At 37.6% G+C, this 21,792-nt stretch overlaps 1 protein-coding gene across 1 annotated transcript in view; it reads left to right on the top strand.

Moving 5' to 3' along the window:
* The first annotated feature begins 9,754 nt into the window (after nucleotides 1-9,754).
* LOC122669359 overlaps nucleotides 9,755-21,792 on the top strand; it is a 28,830-nt gene continuing 16,792 nt past the window's right edge. Inside the window, exons 1-6 of the mRNA XM_043866110.1 lie at nucleotides 9,755-9,806; nucleotides 10,365-10,662; nucleotides 10,851-10,920; nucleotides 14,979-15,034; nucleotides 15,391-15,466; nucleotides 15,570-15,606. Coding sequence (XP_043722045.1) covers nucleotides 10,379-10,662; nucleotides 10,851-10,920; nucleotides 14,979-15,034; nucleotides 15,391-15,466; nucleotides 15,570-15,606 — 523 coding nt within the window. The 5' untranslated portion in view covers nucleotides 9,755-9,806; nucleotides 10,365-10,378. The remainder of the gene's footprint in view (nucleotides 9,807-10,364; nucleotides 10,663-10,850; nucleotides 10,921-14,978; nucleotides 15,035-15,390; nucleotides 15,467-15,569; nucleotides 15,607-21,792) is intronic.

Below are 21,792 nucleotides of genomic sequence, written 5' to 3'. Positions count from 1 at the left end.
CTTCCTAGAAGTCCTTGGTCTCGTGGAGCACTTATGCAAGGAAAGAGCATGTTTGATAACCAATGGAAGAGAGAGAGAGATAACATTATATAAGAAAACCCTAACCCCATAAAGTACATAAATGCCCTCCCATTGAAAATCACTGGGTTCGGACATGAACCGAAATAGATTGAAATACGTATCAAAACGAGGCTCTCGACGATCTCTTCAGGGGTTAGATACAAAACCCTCTCTCTCTCTCCCTTCTCTCTTCTCTCAAAGAGATAATGGCATACTTAGGTTTCGTCGGTTAGAGTAAATTCAGAAGGGATTTTTATCCGTTGCTGTACTCATCGTGCGGCGCTGCAAGTGTCATGTGTGTCATGTGGGGTCCGCTGTGCACACATGGCACTTGCAGCGCTGCACGATAAATACAGCAGCGCTGCAGTTACAACAACGGATTAAAGTCCAAAAGGGAAGTGAGGGCCAACCCAAAATAAAGAGGGTAAAACATTCTCCTAACTAGAGTGTTACCAAACACGGCCTTAGTTTCCATTAGATTTAAAATGGAGAAGATGCATGAGACATCAAAACTCAATTTCTGCCAGAATGTAGTGTGTCCTATGCAATATCAAAAGCACAAAAAAATCACATTCCACAGTAAACCCATTTATATTGTTGAGATCAGCATCTTTTTGGAGTATCTATCTACCTTGATAAAGGCATCTATCTCATGGGTGCTATTTTGGTTTTATTGATTGGTAGTTAGTGGATTAACCAAATCTGTGAGACATGAAGAATATTATTGACTCAAGAATTAACGAGGATTGCAGAATCTAGTTGACTATGCACTATCCAATAATGTTCTCTCAGATCCCATAATATTAGACCATTAATTTGTGAGAGAAAGCTAGCACCATTTGATAACCATCTCAGTTTAATTAGATTTAGATGATCTCTCTTAAACTAATTGTAATTAATTAATTAATTACACCCATTAAACTAATCCTTCTAGTGGTTTGTCTAGGACAATGGTTAGCTTTGTTTTTTTCTCCTTTTCTTTTACTTTTTGGTAAACCAATGGATGACACAAAGGATCCACCATGAGAGGTCCAGAAGACAATTCAACCATGACTAAAACACCTGAACAAGGATCCCATCTAGGTCAAACTCCCTCCCCCTTCCCTCTCCCCCCCTCCTCAAAAAAAAAAAAAAAAAAAAAAAAAAAGGAGTTTGTAATTGGCCTACTAAAACATTATTAATGCTTTATATGAGTTTTGTAATTAGTAGTTGATGACTCACAAACCAATAGAAAAGAATTGCTTACACTCCTCTCTTTTTAAATAAATAAAATCTCTACCCTTTTTTTCCACTAATCAAGAAATGATGACGATTAATTCATTTTTAATAGTCAAGCTTTTGTCAGCTTAGACCATAAAATTAATAATGGAGATGATGGAAGTTAGCTTTAGCATCACACACCTCAATTCTTATCCTCATTTGTGGGGCTAATGACAACCCTAATTTGTTTTTACTTTAATTTTTTTGTTAATGGAAAAAAGATACAATTAACACCTGCTAGCTTGTACGTGGACATTGATCACAACTCTCTTTTTGCTTGGACCATTTTAAAAGCTTTCTTTCTTCAAAAGGCATGCAGTGTTCACTCTCTTTCTCTCTCTCTCTTGCAAATTCACTATTAATGGTGTTTCTAGGCCAAGTGGTCCTGTGAAAGAGGGGGTGAATATAGTCCAAAAAAGATGATTAAGAAAATTGTTAAAATTTTGGATGATGATGAATGGTCCCTGGTGTGATGCTTTGATGACGATTGATTAATTCTTAATCGCGAATTAGTCTAATCGATTAGAGCTAATGATAAACGACAAGTTATAGTTGAGAAGAACAAGCAGAGAAAGAAAGGGGACTAGCTAGCCGCCTGAGACTTATAATTAGGTAATTGTCTTGTTTAATAAACTAATTAATTAAGATGAAATTTCGAAAAAATTATTTGTTAATATCAATTAATGTCATTAGTTGTCCAAATTACCAATTTTTCTGCAAGAACAATTGGCGTGTAGGCACGGAGATTAGGTACATTAAGGTCTTTCAATTATGAGAAAATTGTTGAAACACTGGCCGCCATGAGAGGAGACTAGGTTGAAGAAGGTTTTGGATCACTTGTTCAATGCAATTGAAATTACAAATTCTTAATTTGCTAAGACCATTATTTTGAAACCCAAATAAGATTCATGATCTGACCTAGTTTGATCAAAATTTTCCATTTCACAAACCAAATTAACAAAGGAGAGCTAATCCATTCTCTCATTTTTTAATTTTTTTTTTTAAGGTTTTGATCAGCCTTAGAAAGATGAAGTCCAATACATAACCCTGTGGTTCATTAAATACAAGTGAGAATTAGGTTGAGTTGTTTGATCAAATTTTCCCATAACACAAACCAAATTAACAAAGGAGAGCTGATCCATTCTCTCAGTTTTCACAGGATTTGAATTGCCCTAGTTCTCCATCTACAACTATGAAAGATAAACTGCAAACACCAACCAAGATGAACAATTAAGTTTTGCTCTTGGAGTTCATTTTAAGACATGAATTAAGTGCATTCCACAACTGAGTTCTTGCAGTACTTTTAGATCTTTAATACATAGAAATAACTCTTCAACTATGGATTGAGTTTAACAAAGAGTAGACTAGATTTGATATTACAAAGGAAAGACATGAGAAACGAAGAAACAAAACAAAGAAAGAAAGTAAGAAACAACATAAAATAACAAAGCCAAGAATCAGACTTGCCTAGAGGTGCATTCCTCCATTCATCATCTTTACCCTTTTTCCTTCTCTTCAGTTTTCTCCTTCAAAAAACTATGTGATTTCTGTAAATTGGTGCCAAACAAATATTTTGTTTGATAGAGGATGTTCTTTTGGCAAAGTTCCATGGTTTGATCTTCCCAACCTTGAGTTCATAAGCAACATAATCATGTTCCTTCCTTGGTTTCGAAATACAACGATTACGACGGCGACGTTGATGGCGTCAACAAAGATGAAGACCACAAACACAAATTATAGAAGTAGGAAGAAGGGAGAAGAGGAGGAGAACGAGGAGGAGGAGGATCTTCAGATGTATCTGGTTACCTGAATTTATATAGAGTTCCAAGGTTTCTATTGGGAATAAATGGATGAAACAAGAAGGATAAAAGAAGACAGTGGTAGACACACACCACTGGCCCCACTTTCTTGATTTTATATTTAGTGGCAGGTGTATCTCCAAAGTCATGAGAAGGGAAAACCTTTAGTTAAGAGTGGAATCTAAGTTACTGATACATGGGTCCCCCCTTCTCCTCTTGAAATATTGAATTAAAGACTTGAAAGGAATTTTCCATGAGTTAAGGAATTAATACTATGATTCATTGACTACCCAATAAGTTAGAGATACAGCTTGTGCTACTAATAATTAATCAAGTCTTAAACCCATTAACTAATCTTTATTTATTTATTTATTTTTTTTGTGCAAGAGTATTTAATGTAAAGATCAGATCAAAGAAGCAACTAATTAGGGTTTATCATTTGCTTTTTTGCCTTCCATTTTAACCTAATCATCATTGAAATCAACGGCCACTGTTTGTCACACGATCGCATCGTGATCGTACACTTAATTACTGTAACATTTGGCTTAATTAATGGATACTTTACTTTTTTGGATGACCTAGAAAGAGTCCAATAATTAAAGATGGGGACCATCTATTGGACTCAATTTCTCAGTAATTTCCTATGAAAAAGTCAGATTCACATTGATCAGGAAGTTTAGGGCCTTAAGGCCCTCCCATGAGTACTATTGAAGGGTTGGCCATGGCTTCCCATTTTAATTAATTACAGCCCATCAGAGCTAAAACTGGTAAGCCAGATGCCCAATCCATTCATGATCAGTCAGGTCAAAGTAACACAAGAAATTAAACTTCCATTAATGGAGCTTTTTAGGGGCAATACCATGAAGAAGGGGGTCCAAGGCCAGCCTTTGTAAACCCTAAAGTAGCTTTAATTCTAAATAGGGAAAGGGGAACTGATATTGCCTTCAGTTTCCTTTTCTTTTTATGATGGATTGAGATTGTATACATGGAGTTGAGTGAAGAGTTGGTAGTGCTTATCCAACTAAGACTGGTTCCCATAAAATGGGCTGTGCTGGTTGAACGAGTCCCCACGTCTGGGAGGATCCAAGGGTTAACCTATAAATGGGCTCACACACACACACACACACACACACAGGCCCAAACAAAGATCGATTCCAGTGTAGAATCAATGTGCAGAGATCGATGTGGACCCCATCATATCATGGGTTCCCACCAACAACAACAACATATTCGTCAACACCACCACCATCTCCTCCTCCTCCTCCTACGCCAAAAAACTTACATCATTGTGGGACCCATAAAGAGACACGGTTTGGATGCTAAATTATAATAAAAGTACATAAGCTATGGATTTGCTTAGATTTGCTTTATGGAGTTCTAGATGATGATGAATAATGTTAACCCCCAAAAAAAAAAAAAATAAGAAAAAAAATATTAAAGAGACCAAGAAAAGAAATCTTAGCATGTTACACGTGAGGCGGACACAAATTCCGTATCACCCTTTAGGTCATTAAAACCCACTATAGCTAATGGTGGACTGAACTGATGCCAAAGAATTCTTCCTTTTGAGCAAATCTCATTGTTTGAGATTTGGGTCTCTCTCTCTCTCAATGGAAAATCTCATGGGTTCATGAATTAATTATCTAAAAATTCATAACAGCCTCAACTAGCTCAATTGTGAATGTACGGAACCAAAATATTTTTTTTTAAAAAACAGTTTTCCAAACGAATACAAATGGAGAAATGTGTCAGTCAAGGTTCGGGCTGTAGTGGTATGGGGAATTGAAGGGTCTCCTTCAGCTTCTCCTGTGGTCATTTCATTTCTTTTTAACTCATAAACGTATGAGGATTCTCTTTTGGAATATTCGAGAGCTCTTCATAACAAACTTGATGTGGTTTAGAATTTAGACTCTTATTTTGTCTTTGTTTCTTCCTTCTCTGAAATTTGTTATTATTGATGTATGCGTTCCTAATTCGGGTCTTACAAGGTTTAGCAATCGAGATCTTTTACGGGGTGCTTGCCCGTAGCGGTGAGAGCGGCGTACTGATAAGGCGACGTGCAATGATCACCTTACCCCTATCCAAGCACCTTGCCCGTAGAAGATCAGGGTCTAGGGTTTAGTGGGGGCCTTTGGTGTTTTTGGAGTCCTATATTGATGTGTTGGCTGTTTATTCTGGCAATTGATTTTTAGTCATCACGATGGTTGATCACTTGATCTCGACCCAGTGTGGAGTTGTTTGGTGTTTGGTGGGTATCTATGCCCCCCTAGAGTTTTTGAGAGGATTTCTTTTTGGGGTGATTGATCTTGGCCGTTTCTTAGGTTATTTTTCTCTTTCCTTTTTAGTTTATAGGTGATTTCAATCAAATCTTTTTTATTTTGAAAAGCCTGGAGAAACGATCTATTCTTATATTACTTTTCTCTTCTGTGGATTGTGATTTAAACAAAATAGTAGATGCTTAACCAGATGAGTTACTAATATAATCAAAACATGTAGTAATATAAGAGTAAGACTTTATATGAGAATCACTTATTTGTGGTGGTACAAAGTCAAAAGTACAAAATCTTGAATTGTGAGAGGAAAAACCAAATTTAAAAAAATAAAAAAAAATTGAAGATAAAAGTATTTTGAAACTCTTTTAATACAACAAAGGAGCTATCACAAATCAAGATGTGGCAATCCACAATTGATAAGGTTTGATAAGTAGCGAGAGACATGCAACAGTTAGGCGTAGAAATACAAGTAGGTATACTTGTAATGCATGCAAGGTCATTAACCCATCTATAGATGAGTTGAATGGAGAATGCAAATTTTAGAATTTTTATCCTCTCATCCAGTGCACCTTTAAATTAAGTGCATCAAACAGTGCACCGCACTTGAGACTTGGATTTTTATCTTCTCAAATGCAGTGGTCATCGTTCGATGCACTTTAAAGGTGCACACGACAATGCACCACACTTGAGAGGATAAAAACCCAAAATTTTAACCAAACATAATCTAAATATGGTAATGGGGAAAAAGGAAATACATGCAAGATTAAGGGTGATGTCCAATTCTGCTTGAAAGATATATATTGAGGATTTAGGAATGAACATATATACATTTGATGTACAGTTCACCTTAACTCAATCTTCTTTTTGCATATTATAGTGCATGCATGAGATGCATTACATAAATTTGTCTTTATAATTTCTTCATTTGGTGCAATACAATATATTTATGTAATTAATCTCATGCAACATGCCTTGGAGCCTTGAGAGTGAGAAGGAAGAACTATAAAATAAAAGAAATAATTCTAATGGAGAATTGATTGGTTTTTGTGCTTTCTTTCTATAGTTCCATTAAGTTTTTAGTGCTTTTGTGGGTCAAACATCAAATATTGACAGTTAAAATTTATAATTAAGAATGGGTATAAACCTAGGCCAACATAAATATGACACATGTATCATACTAATTTACTAAGTTTTATTTTATATATATATTTTTTAACTTTAGTGCTAAGAGCTAACCCAATTATTGATTTTATTAAGTTTAATAAATAACAACCACCATATATGATGGATAATGAGAGTTATGCATGGCCGTTACATCATGCATTACTAGCAACCATTATTGTAACCTAAAGGGTTCTCTCAATAAGCATATCGATCATTCTTAATTAAGTTTATTTACCATATAAAAAAAAATCATTCTTAGGTTTAAGACGTTGTCATGGATCCAATGGAAAAGTTGTTCATAGAATGAGAGAATCTTGGAAAGTAATTTACAAAGTATAATTACAATTTACAAGGGATAATACAAGGAAGCTAGGCTGTTAGGATAAAAATCCTTTATCTAATCTTTATCTCTTTCTTCGTGCGTGGAGATTGAGAAAGACTAATCGATGAGATGGCTCTAGTGCACATTGCATGCGTGGAGCCCTTATCTCTTATGGAATAGTATAAATTGAATTAGTTCTCATCATTTTATGTGTGATTAAATATACTTTAAAGTTAGGCCTTTAATCAGTTTGCAACTATGGACTAAATTGGCATCCAATTCATATGGTTGTTACGTTGTATATTTCTAGTGAATGAGATTTTGAAAACATAAATGGAATTGTTCATATGTTATGTGTATCGAATTGGATCATTGTGAGAGTCTTACATAGAATTGTTGGAACAGAAGTTGGCTTGAATCTTTAAGGCACGTTACAGAGTCGCTTTCCTTAAGATGAAATTCGTCCCTATTTCCAAATGCAAATAGGTTGCAGACGAATGGTCTCCTAGGATATAATGAAACCCAAACTTGTTGATTATCTTGACTGCGTATTGCACAACCGAAGCCAAGATCGATACCTGAAAGTTTTTTGAAAAAAATAGAAAAGTCAATAGTAGAGAAAATCTGTTTCCTACAGTAAAATAGATTCCCTGCAAGATCATCTTTGAGAATGAGGGAGAAGAAGGACGTTTTTGGATATCAACAAGTTTGAAACAACTTTGGGTATTAATAAGCCACTTGGCACCTGTTCAAGTGCTAAGTGTGTGCACCATTAACGCCTCTACAGCCCACTGCTCAAGCCGCGTGTGCACGTGCGTGTGCGCACTCGGATGAAAGTCCTCGCACATACATCGTAACATTCACCGTATTTGTTAATTTAAACAGCAAATAATGCTTTATTAAATATACCCAAAGAAACAACTTTACATTTCCGACGTGGGACTATTCCCAATGCCATTATGTTGAAAAACCTCCAACAAGAATGTCGGCTATTGTAATTTAGCCATAAAACTCTCATCAAATCAAGTACCTCCCTAGTGCTGAGTCAACTGAGACTAGGATCTTTAGAGAGAAGGTGGAAAGATCCGAGCACACTTTTAAGAGTGTTAAGGACGTAGAAGAATAAATCATAGACTCTAAAAGACTGTGTTTCTTTCCAAAGACTACCCTTCCAAAGAAATTTAAATGAAAACTTGAGAAATTCAATGAGATAGGAAATCTAAGGGCTCATCTACGATCTTATACAGGACAGTTAAAGGTTAAGGGTTTCACAGATGACCAACTAGGTCAAACATTTCAATTTACCCTAACAGGACCGCACTACGTTGGCTTATGTCATTATATACCTCCCAGACCTGTACCTAAGAAGATATTACGAAAGCTTTCAAGAAATAGTATTCATACAATACTGAAATGAAACTGAGCAAGAAAGATCTGAAAACTAGTAAACTGTTACCTAAGGAGGGATTTTCGACCCATTTAGCATGGTTTAAGAATAAGGCAAGGTGTTAGCTAAAATAAAATACCAAGGTTTGGTTTTCAACTAGAAAAACAACTAATTAAGTGCTTCCACACTTGGACAGAAAGCGGCACTTTAACATTTTGGTTAGCATTATAGTTACATCTTAGTGGAAGACCTGGAACAATCTAAGTCGGGGAGAATAATAGCATTGCTAACTCCTTAGTACGGTGGGCATTGTTTGTAGCGTGTAGGACATATTGGCCCATATCCTTTCCTTGGCTGTCGGATCTCTATAATCTTGACACCTTGCATTGGTCATGCTTCATTAAATAGTTCTCATTTTACCAAAAAAAAAACAAAAAAATGTAGACCCTTACCCAATCACTCTAAACTTTGGTGTCATCTTTGAATGCCTTTTACTTATTTGTTTTCCGCTAGCACTACATCCTCTGAATTAATGTATATTATTAAAGTATTTTCAATTCGCCCCTCTTGGGCTATTTTTTAGATCCACAATTTGACCCACAATGTCCATATTATTTAGGGCAAAAGAACGTTGCTTGGTCGCATAGATCTTACGCTCAGACATATGAGCATGGGAAATTACTATCCCTCCCCTCTTGAAATAAAAATTTCTCATTCATATTCATGCCCTGCACAGACGATAGTTAGTAAATTCATACACGGATCCAAACGTTTAATTCAAAAATCCGTTTTTTTTCCGTATGAGTCGTTAGATATGAATTTATACGTGCCTTTTATGGTTGGAAGTATTATACACATAAAACATGTATAATACGATTAAATACGTTTAGTTAAAAACAAAAAAAAACTAATCTAACTCCTGATTCCCGAAGACCCGAACAACAAGATCACTGAAACCTGAAAAATCCCCAAACCTTCGTCCCCAACTCCCTCTCTCACAGTTGCGGATACCAATACCCTAGCCCCCATCTTCTCCGTCGCCGTTCCCGGGTGTTTTCAGGTTGGCGACTGAGGTTCTTCAAGAGATCAACGATTGCAGTGACCTGCGAACTTAGAAGCTCCCTGGGCGATTGCAACGGCAGTCGGTTCCTCTTCTCCAGATCTTCTCCATCTACGATTGCAGAGACCTGCAAACTCAAAACCGTGTGTCCATATGTGAGAAAATACAGAACCGATAAACTACTCTGTAGCAATGTCTGTCTGTAACCTGTAATTTTACAAAACCGATTGAGAAATATATGTAAGAAAATGGTAATTTTACAGATCGGACACATTTAATTGTGCGTTCCACTTACGAACACGTGCATTTGTAAGGGTAAAAATGTATTTTCTCTCTTTGTAACATATTTCATCACATAACTAAACCAGGAGAGGGTTTCCGTTTCACTCTCCATCTACGTTGAAGGGCCCTGGAGAGCTTGAAAGAGGAAGAACCTGCAGCGCCAAAATCACACTACTGAAACGAATCTTTGGTGCTTAAGGTGTTTCAGTCTTTCCCATTTCATTTTTCCCTTGAGTAATTCTAGCGTAATTTTCATTTTACGAACTTCTAAATCATTGTTATGAACTGATTCGAATGCTCCTGTTATGCGTGTTTTATGCATCTATTCTCTGATAATCTTAGTTAATTTTCCGTGTGAAATCTAATGCATGGATGCATCTGGGTGCTTTGAAATATAGGTGCTGTGTGATTGTATGCTCATCACTCTGCAGAAACCTAATTGGGTCAGCCCCTGGTTAGGCTAGAAGTAGGGCGAATTGACATTATTCCGTGTGATCATGTTTATCAGATTAATTAATTTCATTTTCCATACTTATCTGTATTTGTAATTTTGTGATGTGGAAGATTGTTTCATACTTGTTTATTGTTTTGAAAGTATCTACTTCTTCAGATTTGATAGTTTCACATAAAGAATTATGTTTTTTTTCTAGTTGTTTGATAAGCTCCACTTCTTTCTTTATCAATTAATAAATTTATGATTTCTCTGACATTCTCATTAGTTTCTGCTAACTCTCTCTTCCTTGATTGTCATTGATAGAAAGTTTAGATTTTATGGATGAGGTAGCAGAGGCTGTTGAGAAGGTGAAGAAAGACTGGGACGAGACAATTGCACGAGCCTGGGAACATGTAAACTCAATTGAAGAATATGGTAAACCAGGAAGGGGGGATGATGAAGGAAATTCTCTACCAAGGTTAAATGGTCTTGCACAGGATGCGCTAGCTTTACTTCGCTCAATGCAGTTTAGGCTTGACCTTCTTGCTCAGCAACTTCCCACAGAAGAAGAAGTAAAATCTGCTCAATCAACACTGGAATCTTGGAAGGATCAATACCGAAGGTTCCAGTATCTTTCTTCCCTTATTCTTCTCTTTGCCGCCAATTTAGTTGGTTAAGCTGTTGATTTGCCTGGGAGGATATTGTGTTCACAGTTGAATAGGAAAATGTCCAACTTCGAGCAACTTATGTTGAAGCCTTTGTGAGAAATTGGGCTGTTTTCTTATGATGCTTGTTTTTCTTGGTTTTTAGTCTGCATTTGGGCCTTAGGAATGCCAATTTGCAAGCGAAGGCCAACATGAGGAAAGCTGCTCAGGCTGAGGTAATGGGCTTCCTTTATCTTGCTTTCCAATTGTTTAGCTCATGGGTTTCCCTGGAAAATGTTCGACAAATTCTGAAATAAAATTTAAGTTTCAACAGGTACTAAAATCTAAACCTTTCAGTTGAATTAGAATCACCGTAACCAAACTTGAAAAAAATAATTTCAGTTTTTGCTTTTGAATAAAATCAAAATTTGATTCCTCGGAGTATAAAACATTGCCTTTTACGCTTGGGACAAAATATGAATACTTGTGATTCCAGCTTCATGCATGTGAATTGCAAACTGAGCTGAGGACGGGCTTTTGGAGTTAATCTCACCCCATGTTGGAATTGCGACCCTTTGTAGAAGGGGCAATTACTATCACTCCTCTACACTTAGCCTATATTTACTAATACTCACCTACCTTAAACTTTGTTTCTGATTCCCCCAAAAAAGTAAGAAGTAAACTTTTATCTCTCCTTCTCCCCTGATATTTTTAAATGCCTAAATTACCCTTTTTTCACCTGTTAACCGTTAACTATTTTTCTCATAATCTCTCTTCCACTTATCTATTTTTTCTTTTTTTCTTTATTTTATTATTTTTCAATTTTCTCTCTCCATTAATTCAAATTTTTTATTCAACCTCCTCCTTCTATGAACACGACAAAAGGTAACCCCGCCCCACCCCCCTTTCCTCCATCCCCAACCCCTCAACCCCACCCTGCCCCTGCCCCTGCCCTGCAACCTGTCCCAGCCCCACCCTCCCCCGCCCCTGCCCCTGCCCCTGCCCAGCCCTGAACCCCCCTGCCCTCCTCAACTTCATGAGTTGTAATGGTTTTATTGGCCACTTTCTTTGCAATATTCTGCATGGTAAACTTCATGAGTTATCCATACCTCTTCAAGGAAGTGCTAGTATTTCGGGGCTCTTGTAAATTCTTTGGGTTATAGGGTTTTGGTATAAGGGCACATTATGTTCTTAGAATAGCTCTGCAATCCTCATCAAAGGATATACACATTATTAATATTAACTTCCAAGAAGCAATGTCTAGGAAGGAAGCTTAAACATTTGCAATTTTACTCGGTTTTGAGATTTGGTTTCTACTGAGAAATCAATGAAAAATTGAGCTGGAAGGCTCAAATAATCAATGAAATACAAAGGCATGACATGAGAAATTTGAATGGTCTGGCTAAACTATACAACAACAGCAACAAACTAACCTCAGTCCATGTAAATGGGGTTGGCTACATGGATTCAGGCAAATCTAAGTAAGAGAAAAGCAAGAAATGAAGACATAAGGGATGAGAAGTTTGTAAAAGAGAAATGAAAGTAAGAGGAAAGAGTCCCAGCCCAGGGAGTTAGGAAAATTTCAGCTATGTGGGATTGACAACATGGATCTTTACCCTCCAATAGGCTCTATCCGAGGTCATACTTGGTACAAGACCCATACTACGCATGTCATTCCTCACAACCTCTCCTATGGTCATTTTAGGCCTGCACCTAGCTCTTTTAGTTCCTTCAATCAGGGTCATATCACCTATGTCTAAACTATGGTGGGGATTTTATTAACAACTGTCCAAGGTCTTGCTTCAATGACTTGAAGAATTTGAGTTTTGAATGCTAAAATTGTGATCTTTGGGGTGAATATATGAGTGCTTGATGGGTTGGTGGTTCTAGAGAGATTGATGGCGGTTTTAAGAGAAACAGAGGTGGTTTGGTTGTTGCCTTGTTGGTCAGTGGGTCAGGTAAATGCTGTTTATCTTCAAGGAACAAAGAAAATAATTATAAGAAAGAATAAGAGGAAGCTTCTGAGAATCCATATAGAATATCAGGAACCAAACACCATACCAGAATCTCTGTGGCTAGGAGAGAGTATACTCTGGCTGCAAGAACTTCAATTTGGTGGATCCAGATTTGAATCTAGATGGCTGGGAAAAGACAGTGCTGTGGACTTTAGTGCAGCATAAACCACTCTGTGTGAAAGTAATGATAAATCTGTTAAAACAGATCCTTGGAGGGGAGGGCTGGGGAGGGGGGTTGCAGGGCGCTGGGTGGGGGCGGGGTTGCAGGGAAGGGAGGGACGGGGTGGTGGAAAGGGTGGGGCTGAGCGGGGTTGCAGGGGGGGGGGGGGGCAGGGTGAGAGTGGGTGAGGACAGGGTTGAAGGGGTTGGTTGTGTTCAAAAAGGAGGAGATTGAATAAAAAATTGAATTAATGGAGGGAGAAAATTGTAAGGGAAAAATAAAATTATAAAAAATTGATAAGGGAGGCAAAGATAGATGATGAGAAAAATAGTAGCTGGTTAACATGTGACAGGAGGGGTAATATGGGCATTTAAAACATCAGGGGAGAAGGAGAGGTAAAAGTTCACTTTTTGGTGGAAATCAGAAACAAAGTTTAAGTTAGGGGAGTATCAGAAAATATAGGCCCAGTGTAGGGGAGTGATAGTAATTGCCCCTTTTTAGAATCCTTTCTTATTTTCATTTTCCCCTTGCTTTATGTTATCTTCCTTTTTTATTTTTTATTTATATGTTTATTGGTCATATTTCTTCCTGTTTATGATGAGATGCTCTTTTATCCATTGGTTAAGCAGCCCTTTTTACTTAGCAACGAACGACAAAAAATGGTGTTTGACACAGAAGTATGTTAAATGGCTCAAAACTTGAATGGGACACGGTCAGATATTTCAAGAACGGCAAAAAAACGAAAACAGGAGATTTTGAGAACGGCAAATAAATGAAAATGGTACAGGTTTTAAACGTTTACATTTGACCAATACGGGATCAAAAATAGGGCAATACACACGATAAATAATTACCTAAATGCCTGCATCTAAAGTTCAAAGCAACTATAACACGTTACACCCAACAAAACGCAGATGGTATCCATAGTCTATGCTCAAACCAAGTTGCTCTACATGTTCCCAAAACTTATCCTTTTTTTCTAACCATTTGTTCTATAAGCTTTATAGTCTCAAGACTCTCAACTACCTACATTTTACAATCAATCCATCCATTCCAACATGAGAATAAGCTGTAGCACACTTCCAATGAGTTTGTTTGAAGTAAAAATATCAAGTAACAATTACTAAAACTATTCATTCTCAGAAGGAATCAATTATTAAAGAAGGGGTTACAAAATGCTTACATCTCAGGAGGGATTGCAGATTGCAGCATACAGAATTACAGGTTGCAAATCTCAGAAGGGATTTACTAATAATATTCATTCTCAAAGGTTAAAGCAGGCAACAATGTCAGAAGTGTAGTTTATGGGAGGGAATTTTGAGCTAAGTACGCATTGGCAATATTTTCTAATGAGTTCATGTAGGTTCTGTTGCGCTGCTACTTATCTCCAAGGGGATATGCATTTACTTTGGAGTACCTGAAATGCCACTGAAATCTGAGAAGCTCTTAGGTTCATTGTTTGGCCTTGCGACTCAGGAGGCCAGGAACCCATAAGAAAACCCACAAAGAAAGTAATAGGCCATAGTTTGAGATGGAGAGAGAGAGGTTTTCAGATTTCTAACCTCTTTCCCACAGTGTTGCTGCCTCAGTTGCAGAGACGATGTCAACCGTTGGTGTCGCAGGTTGCTGATCCACGGTGCTGTGCTGCTGCTGTGCCGACACTGCTGCTCTCACAGAGGGAGAGTGGGACAGTGAGAGACAGGGAGTCGAGGAAGTGGGGGACTAAGGGACCAAAGTGTTTCGGGGTCGGAGAAGAAATTAGGGAGGGAATTTGGGCCGGGGGGGGGGGGAGTTTGGTTGAGCAGTTGAACCATCGAAAATTTGTAAATTAAAGAGTCCATTTTTTTCATGTTTGAAAAACTTGTACACGTATTAAACATGTTTATATGGATACCTGAGCTGAACCCATTGTTTTGCCGTATCTATCAACTCAATTTTGCAACAGAGAAATTTTGGATGCCCTTTTTATTCACGCTTTAACTAACAGAGGTGAGCTCCCATTGTTCCAATGCCAAACTACATCAGTACCCATCAACACATGTGAAGGATATCCTTTCTGTACTTCTCTTCTCATCGGTATTTTTTCTTCCCATCCTTATGAGTGGTGTGTTGATTGCAGAGGGAGCTTCTTTTAGGTGGTGGAGAAGAGTCTACAATTCGCAGACGCAATTTACAGTATGTACTGTTCTGTTTGTTTCAGTGAGAGATCTCCTTTTTTGCAGTGTTAGATACTGATAGTTTTGAATAATTGCAAAATGATAACCGTGCTAAACATGTATGATTATGTGGTTAATGTTTATCTCAGTTCTAGTGTCTATTCTCTAATGAGAAGTTTTCTTATGTTCTGGTACCTTTGGCTTTTTATCCAATTTAGAGTTTTTTTTAACCCCCATATGTGCATTGAATATCGCCTGGTCATTGGATATTTGGCTTTCAGATTCACTTCATCCTTCTTTTCCTACCATTGGTTTGAGTGTTTTACCTTAGGTTTCCTTATCTCAGTGAACTTACAAAATTTTAACCCTTTTTAGGACGAAGGCTGGGATGACATCTGCTGCAGAAAGCATCACAGAGAGCCTTCGCCGTACTCGTCAACTGATGGTTCAGGTTATGATTCATGTGTCTTTCTTAATGCATTTCATCATTTTTTACATTGTAGTTTTTGTTGGGGTTAGGATTATTCTCACTCTTTGATTTATAAATGTTTCAGGAGGTGGAAAGAAGTGCAAGTACAGTAATGACATTTGGTGGGTTCTATTGTTGCAGATGCATGTAATTTGTCTTTAATAGTTAAATGGTTCATTTTTCCTACTGGTTCCATTTTTGCCATAACTTTTCTACACTGCCTCATCTGTTCCTAAAATTTTAGCAAGTATGATCTTCATTTGTATGAATTTTTGTTTGAAACTTCTGTTGAATAAAATTTGAAATTCCTTTTTTTTAATTTTTAATTTTATTGCATTGTCTTCTTTCTTCTATTTCCTCCAGGTGAATACTCCATAGTATATCTTTTGCACGGGTCGAAGCAAAACAAAATATACATTTCGAATATCTATTTACTCTGTCAGAAAAAAGGGAATTTTGTTTTGTCCCTGTCCCTAAATTCATACAATATTAAATATTAAATAATGTAAATAACAGGAGACTGGAAATGAAAGTTCCTTTCTCTAATCAATCTTTCAATGAAAAAATGACTCTTTTTTTGTTTTTCTTTCCTTCTTTATTTACAATTTCAATTTATTATTTACTTTATTACTTTCCTTTATACTTAGAGATCATGACATGCATCTAGATCATTAAAACAGAATATGTGGGAACATTAGAACATAATTAGATTGGAGAATCTTGGTTAGAGGCATGCATGAGAAACAGGTCATCTATTGATACAAGGGAGAAGAAGAAAAGAGGTTTTGGGTATATTGTTAGATGAATCCCCAAATTCCCCTGTTCCAACATTACTATAAGTAGGTACTTAAAAATATCTCATTGTAAACAATGGGGAAAAAAAAGGTAAGGAATGACCACCAAATTGCAGATTTGAGAATGTGTGCCTTGCACATCCCTCTGAAAATTTAAAGATCAATAAAATAAAAAAAAAAAAAAAGATAATAAACATGAGGATAGGGGGCCCAAAAAAAAAACTTGAAGCAGTCGATTGTACTCTGATAAAGGAAGTATTTGTGATTGTTGAGGAGTCAAGAACTTGAGTTTTAGGAGAATTGGGCAGCATTGACCAAAGTGAGGAGATAAGGACCTTTCAGGAGGAAGAGCAATGAGGAAAATGAGCGTTGCAGTGTAATAGAGAAAGATGGCCAAGAGAAAAAGCAGTTTAATACCCAGGTCCTTACCCAACTTTCTGTACAAAGATGCCCGAGTGACAAATGGATCTGGTACCATACTGTGAGAGGGGGCCATAAAGAGTAGGAAATTCCATTTATGATTGACCTGGTAAATAATCTCAAAACCGTGGATGTGAATGGAAATGTTTAAGACCAATGGTTGGTGGCTTGGTGCCGTGAGAGAACTCCTTGTGCAGGAACCTGTCTCTTTCTCCTTATAGGAAGGTACTGATTGTATGATCTGTATCTCAGTATAAGGTGAATGAGATCATCTATGTAAAAGCAGTGTCAATTCAATCCTTTCAGTGTGTGATAAAATAGTAAGATGAGTTAGCAGAAATTTGGAAAGCAATGGATGGTTTCCTGCATAGTTGTCAAGACTTCGCTTAGGCACCACCTAGGCATCCAGGCGGATTTTTGGGGGTCCATGCCTTGGCCCTTATTTATGCCAAATATCATTTAAGTAAATGTAAAAACATTTACTTAAGATATTATTCATAAATAAGCAAATACCTCCTATTTGAATCCAATAAAAATAGTTAAAAAATAAAATTCCAAGAGGATAAAAAGTCAAACACCCAATTCAAAAGCAAAAACTAGATTTTTGGCAGTAGGTGAAATTTTCAACTTTCTAATGCTGGGGTTTTTATCAAATATTCATATGGTATAACATTGCTAAAAATCAAAAGAGCAGTAAAATATTCATTTATTTTGATATCTAAATTTTTTTTTTTTTTTTTCATTCAGAGCGATTTTGACAGCATTCGCGCACACCAAATAAGGTTTGACCGGAATATAACTCCTTCAATATAAATCAGATTTAAGCAATCTTAGATTTGTTGGAAAGCTGGTTTTGTGCTCTACCTAATACAAAAAAGTTTAGGGTAAAAATAAAATCATTTGACTAGCCAAGCTTCTTAGAGAACAAGAAAATATCTCTAAATCGAGAGCAGTTTAAGTACTTATAGATAAGATCATATTTTCTAAGAACAATATAACCCAAATGTGTGACTAGGCATACCATGACAATGACCAATTCCAAGAATAGTATAAATCAACTGTATGTTTTGATTGTTTCAAACTTCTAATAACTTGCTTCTTCAGTTCTGTTGTCTTCTAGTTCTATGTTGATTTTTGATGACTTGATGTGACTTAATGTTGATTTTTGATGACTTGATGTGGCTTAATGTTGATTTTTGATGACTAGATGTGATTTAATGTTGATTTTTCATGACTTGATGTGGCTTAATGTTGATTTTTGATGATAAAAGGTATTTATTGTAACATACTAAGTAATGTTAGAAAAGAGGGGATATAAAAAATAATACTTGGTCGCCTAGGTGGGCGCCTTGTCGCCTAAGCGCTTAGGCACCTCTCCACCTCCTTGGGTCGCCTTGCCACCTTGACAAATATGGTTTCTTGGCATTTGTTCTCTTCCTTCTTGGATGGTATGTTGGGTATATTTCACATTGGTGCCTCCATTTACCCAACCAAACAATGTGACCTAATAAGTTATCTGGTTCCACATTTCCTGGCTTAATATTACTGTTGGAATAAAAGTAAGAAAAGATTTTAAATGAATTTAATTATGCAAACTGCAAGGGACCAATTCAATTCATAAATGTTGAATGTAAAGAAAGCAAGGGGGAGTTGCTGAGGCGATTCTCTTTAGTAGTCTGTGTCAAGACGGGATAAGTAACTTCCAAGCGAAACAAAATGTGATGCCCAACCTGGTTGGACTGGCACGGCCCACTTTGGAGACCCAAGCCGAAACGCCAACAGCCCAACCTGGTTTTGTGATCAAAAGGAGGGTGGTAGATTACATAGGAGCAGCAATCTTTTTCTTTATTTTATGGTGGCAAGATTATATAGGAGTAATTTGGTAGTTTCCTTATTTGAGTTTATTTCCTATTTTAATTGATTTCCATTGTTACTCTTCTTTTTTTTTTATTTTTAAATATATATATATATAAATGTGTACCTAATGATTGGAAGGGTAAAGCTGACTAATAGAATTTAAAATTTGGTTTTGAGTTGCTGTGGTGTGGTGTAGGCCTGCTGGCACCATTTCCTTCTCTCTTAATCTTTCATCTTTCATTCTTCTTTGTACTTCTCTTCAAATCTGAGCCTTCTCCTTTCAGGTCCTCCTTGCCTCTTCCTTTCTTTCATTCCATCCTTCTTTTCTCTCTTTTCTGCTTCTCTATTCCCTTCCCCTGTTTTAGCATTAACAAAGGAGTACAAAAGGGAAGTTTCGATCTCCTACGGAAACTTTTTATTCTGCCTTGTATTTGGGGGTTTCAGTTACCTCTAACAAACTACCGAAAAACCCAGAATCTCTCGTCCAAATCATTCCCCTACCATGAGATTAAACCAGGGATCACCGCTGGTTCTGCAAGTTACCACAAGGAATCACTTCAGGTCGCTGGTTCTCTGTTGTTGCTAATCTTTTGTTGATGTATACATTGACGGTACCCTTTCCTAACAGTTCGAGCTTTTAGGTGAAACGGTAGCGAACATGGTATCAGAGCAGGGAGGTCAAGTGTTTGAGTCCTAGGAAGTGCATCAGATGAGTTTTCCTGACATATCTTTTCCCTCGGTGCCGCGCAAAGGAAATGCCGCATAAGCTCCACGTGCAAGGACCATGGGATCTTGGCGTGCACGTGCAGGGGAGTGTTGATGTATACATTGACAATACCCTTTCCTAACAGTTCGAGCTTTTAAGTGAAATGGTAGCAAACATCTTTTGGCTAGATTATGGTAGATCTTTAGACATCATGAAGGACGGACTGTTCGACTGAAACTTCAAGTCAAAAGGTGCTGTTGTGAAGGAGTTTTTCCATTTGAGGTCCTCCATTATCTTTTGCCTATTGTTTTCAGTCCAATGTAGAAGATTACCCCCCCTCTCCCCCACGATATGTTTTGCATCTTTATTTATTCTCTAAATTTCCATTAATACCTCTACTCTTTGCCTTTATCTACACTTATCCCCTTATTTGTTTCCATTCCAAGTTTGTCCCTCCTCTTTAAATTGTAATCCCTATTCTATCCTCTTCTTTCCATTCATTTACCAAGTTGGCACTCTCTTATAAAATTGGTAATATTTATTGTTTTGTCACTACGCCCTTGATTTGAGTTTTTTACTCTTCGTGTGGGCCTATAGCAATCCCAAACAGGGCTTTTGAACTCGGGATTGCACCAATTTCGTATCAGAGCTAAATATCCTCCTCTCTACTCTAAACTATGGTGGCCAATAGTGAAGTTATTCATCAGCTCAACTTCCACAAGGAGGAAACCTGAGCCGGCATCACCAGTCTCACAGACCAGGTTGATAAACTCGCCACTAATGTTGATGGTTTCAGCTCCATAGTTCCTTCCCTTCAGCCCATGATGACATCTCTAAAAGCTTCTATTGACAAATTGGTAGCTTTAAATAAGGGAAAGAGTTTCATTCTGTCTGAGGATTCTTCCAACTCTATACAACAGGGTCCGTTTCACTTTTCCTTATCAACACCACCGTTGCCACATTGTACATCTCCATCACCCCTTCATTTAACAGCACTCACGCCATCATATGGGGCTGGATGACATGATCTTTTTGGAGCTAATAGAGGAACAAGGTGGACATCCTTGATTTTTATGGAGATAACAACTGGAAATTGTACCTTGGCAGGGTTCGTAGTTTGAAAATATTCTTCAGATGGTAGGGGTTGACTGAGGCCAGAAAGATTCTTTTCACAGAGGCTTAAACTGAAGGGCATGGCTCGAATCTGGTGGATCAAGTACCAGCAGCAAGTTCGAACTCGAGGCATTGGGATAGTCACTACTTGGGCTGAGATGAGTGAAATCATGAAGCAATGCATGCACCTTAAGTTCATGCAACTGAGATAGGATAGCATGACTGTTGAGGAGTATGTGGCCAGATTTTATTACTTAGCTACTCGATCTAATTTTGAGTGGGATGAAGAAATATTGGTGGCACAGTTTTGTAATGTCTTGCATCCTCATATGAGTGTCGCACTAGCAACTATTCAACAGCCTACGATGGAGGGTGCAGTACCTGTGGCATATCAGGTAGAAGAGAGTCTTAAGAGGCCCTACACTCAGAATACTTTTACAAACACTTACTCCCGAGGTGGTAGCACGAGCAAGCAGCATTCTCAACTGGAGAAGTCGTTTAGCAAGCCATATGCTAGTGGTTCTTCTATGGCACCCTCACATCCAAATCGTTCATCTTCTCCACCTTAGTGTGGTTCAGACATACCCCTTTTGAAGCCGCAGACTGAGATACAATGTTTTACATGCAATGGGTACGGACATTTCTCTTCTCAGTGCCCTAACCTTCTGGTCACATTTGCTGATGAGCAAGAACTCAAGGTTACTGCTTCAAAAGAGCAACGGAGGAACGAGATAGTACTTTTGAAGGTAGAGCATGAACCTAGTGAAGTCAACGATGGTGATAGTGATGGAGCGCCACAGTATTGCTATGTTCTTTGTCCACTTTGGCATGACACAGGCTATATGACGAGGATGATTGGCATCACAACAGTATATTCCATACCAGAGTACAATGCAATGGCAGTCGATGGACTTTTGTAATCGATAAAGGTAGTTGTACCAACGTTGTTCACAAGTTCGGAGCCACATTCTAACCCCTACAAAGTTGCTTGGGTGAACAACACCAACCTAAAAATCAATAAAGGTGTTTTCTCATGTATTCTATTGGGGGTTGATCGATATAATGCAATGTGACATCCTACCTCTGTGTCACATCCTCGGGCAAACATAGTTATTTGATAAGAAGGTACAACATTGTGCCTCGGTAAGCTCGAGATGAAGCCTCTTCCCACGGAGGAGCTTCCAGCCATCAAGCTCAAGTGGACTGCATGATCGTTTCTTCTCCAACAAGTTGGCTCAGATGGTATCCTTGTTTCCCATCCAAACATGTTGGACTTAAGTTCTTGTTGAGATGTGTTACCTGATATTATAAGGGTATTTTGGGTTTTTTATTTATGCTTTATTTATGTACTTTTGAACAAGGGTAGGATTGTAATTTGGGCTGTGACACTGTTCACTTGAACAGTGTCGTGAATAGTA

Source organism: Telopea speciosissima, chromosome 7 (assembly GCF_018873765.1).
Source record: "Telopea speciosissima isolate NSW1024214 ecotype Mountain lineage chromosome 7, Tspe_v1, whole genome shotgun sequence".
Classification (NCBI taxonomy): Eukaryota; Viridiplantae; Streptophyta; class Magnoliopsida; order Proteales; family Proteaceae; genus Telopea; species Telopea speciosissima.
This window is presented reverse-complemented; position numbering and strand designations above follow the sequence as displayed.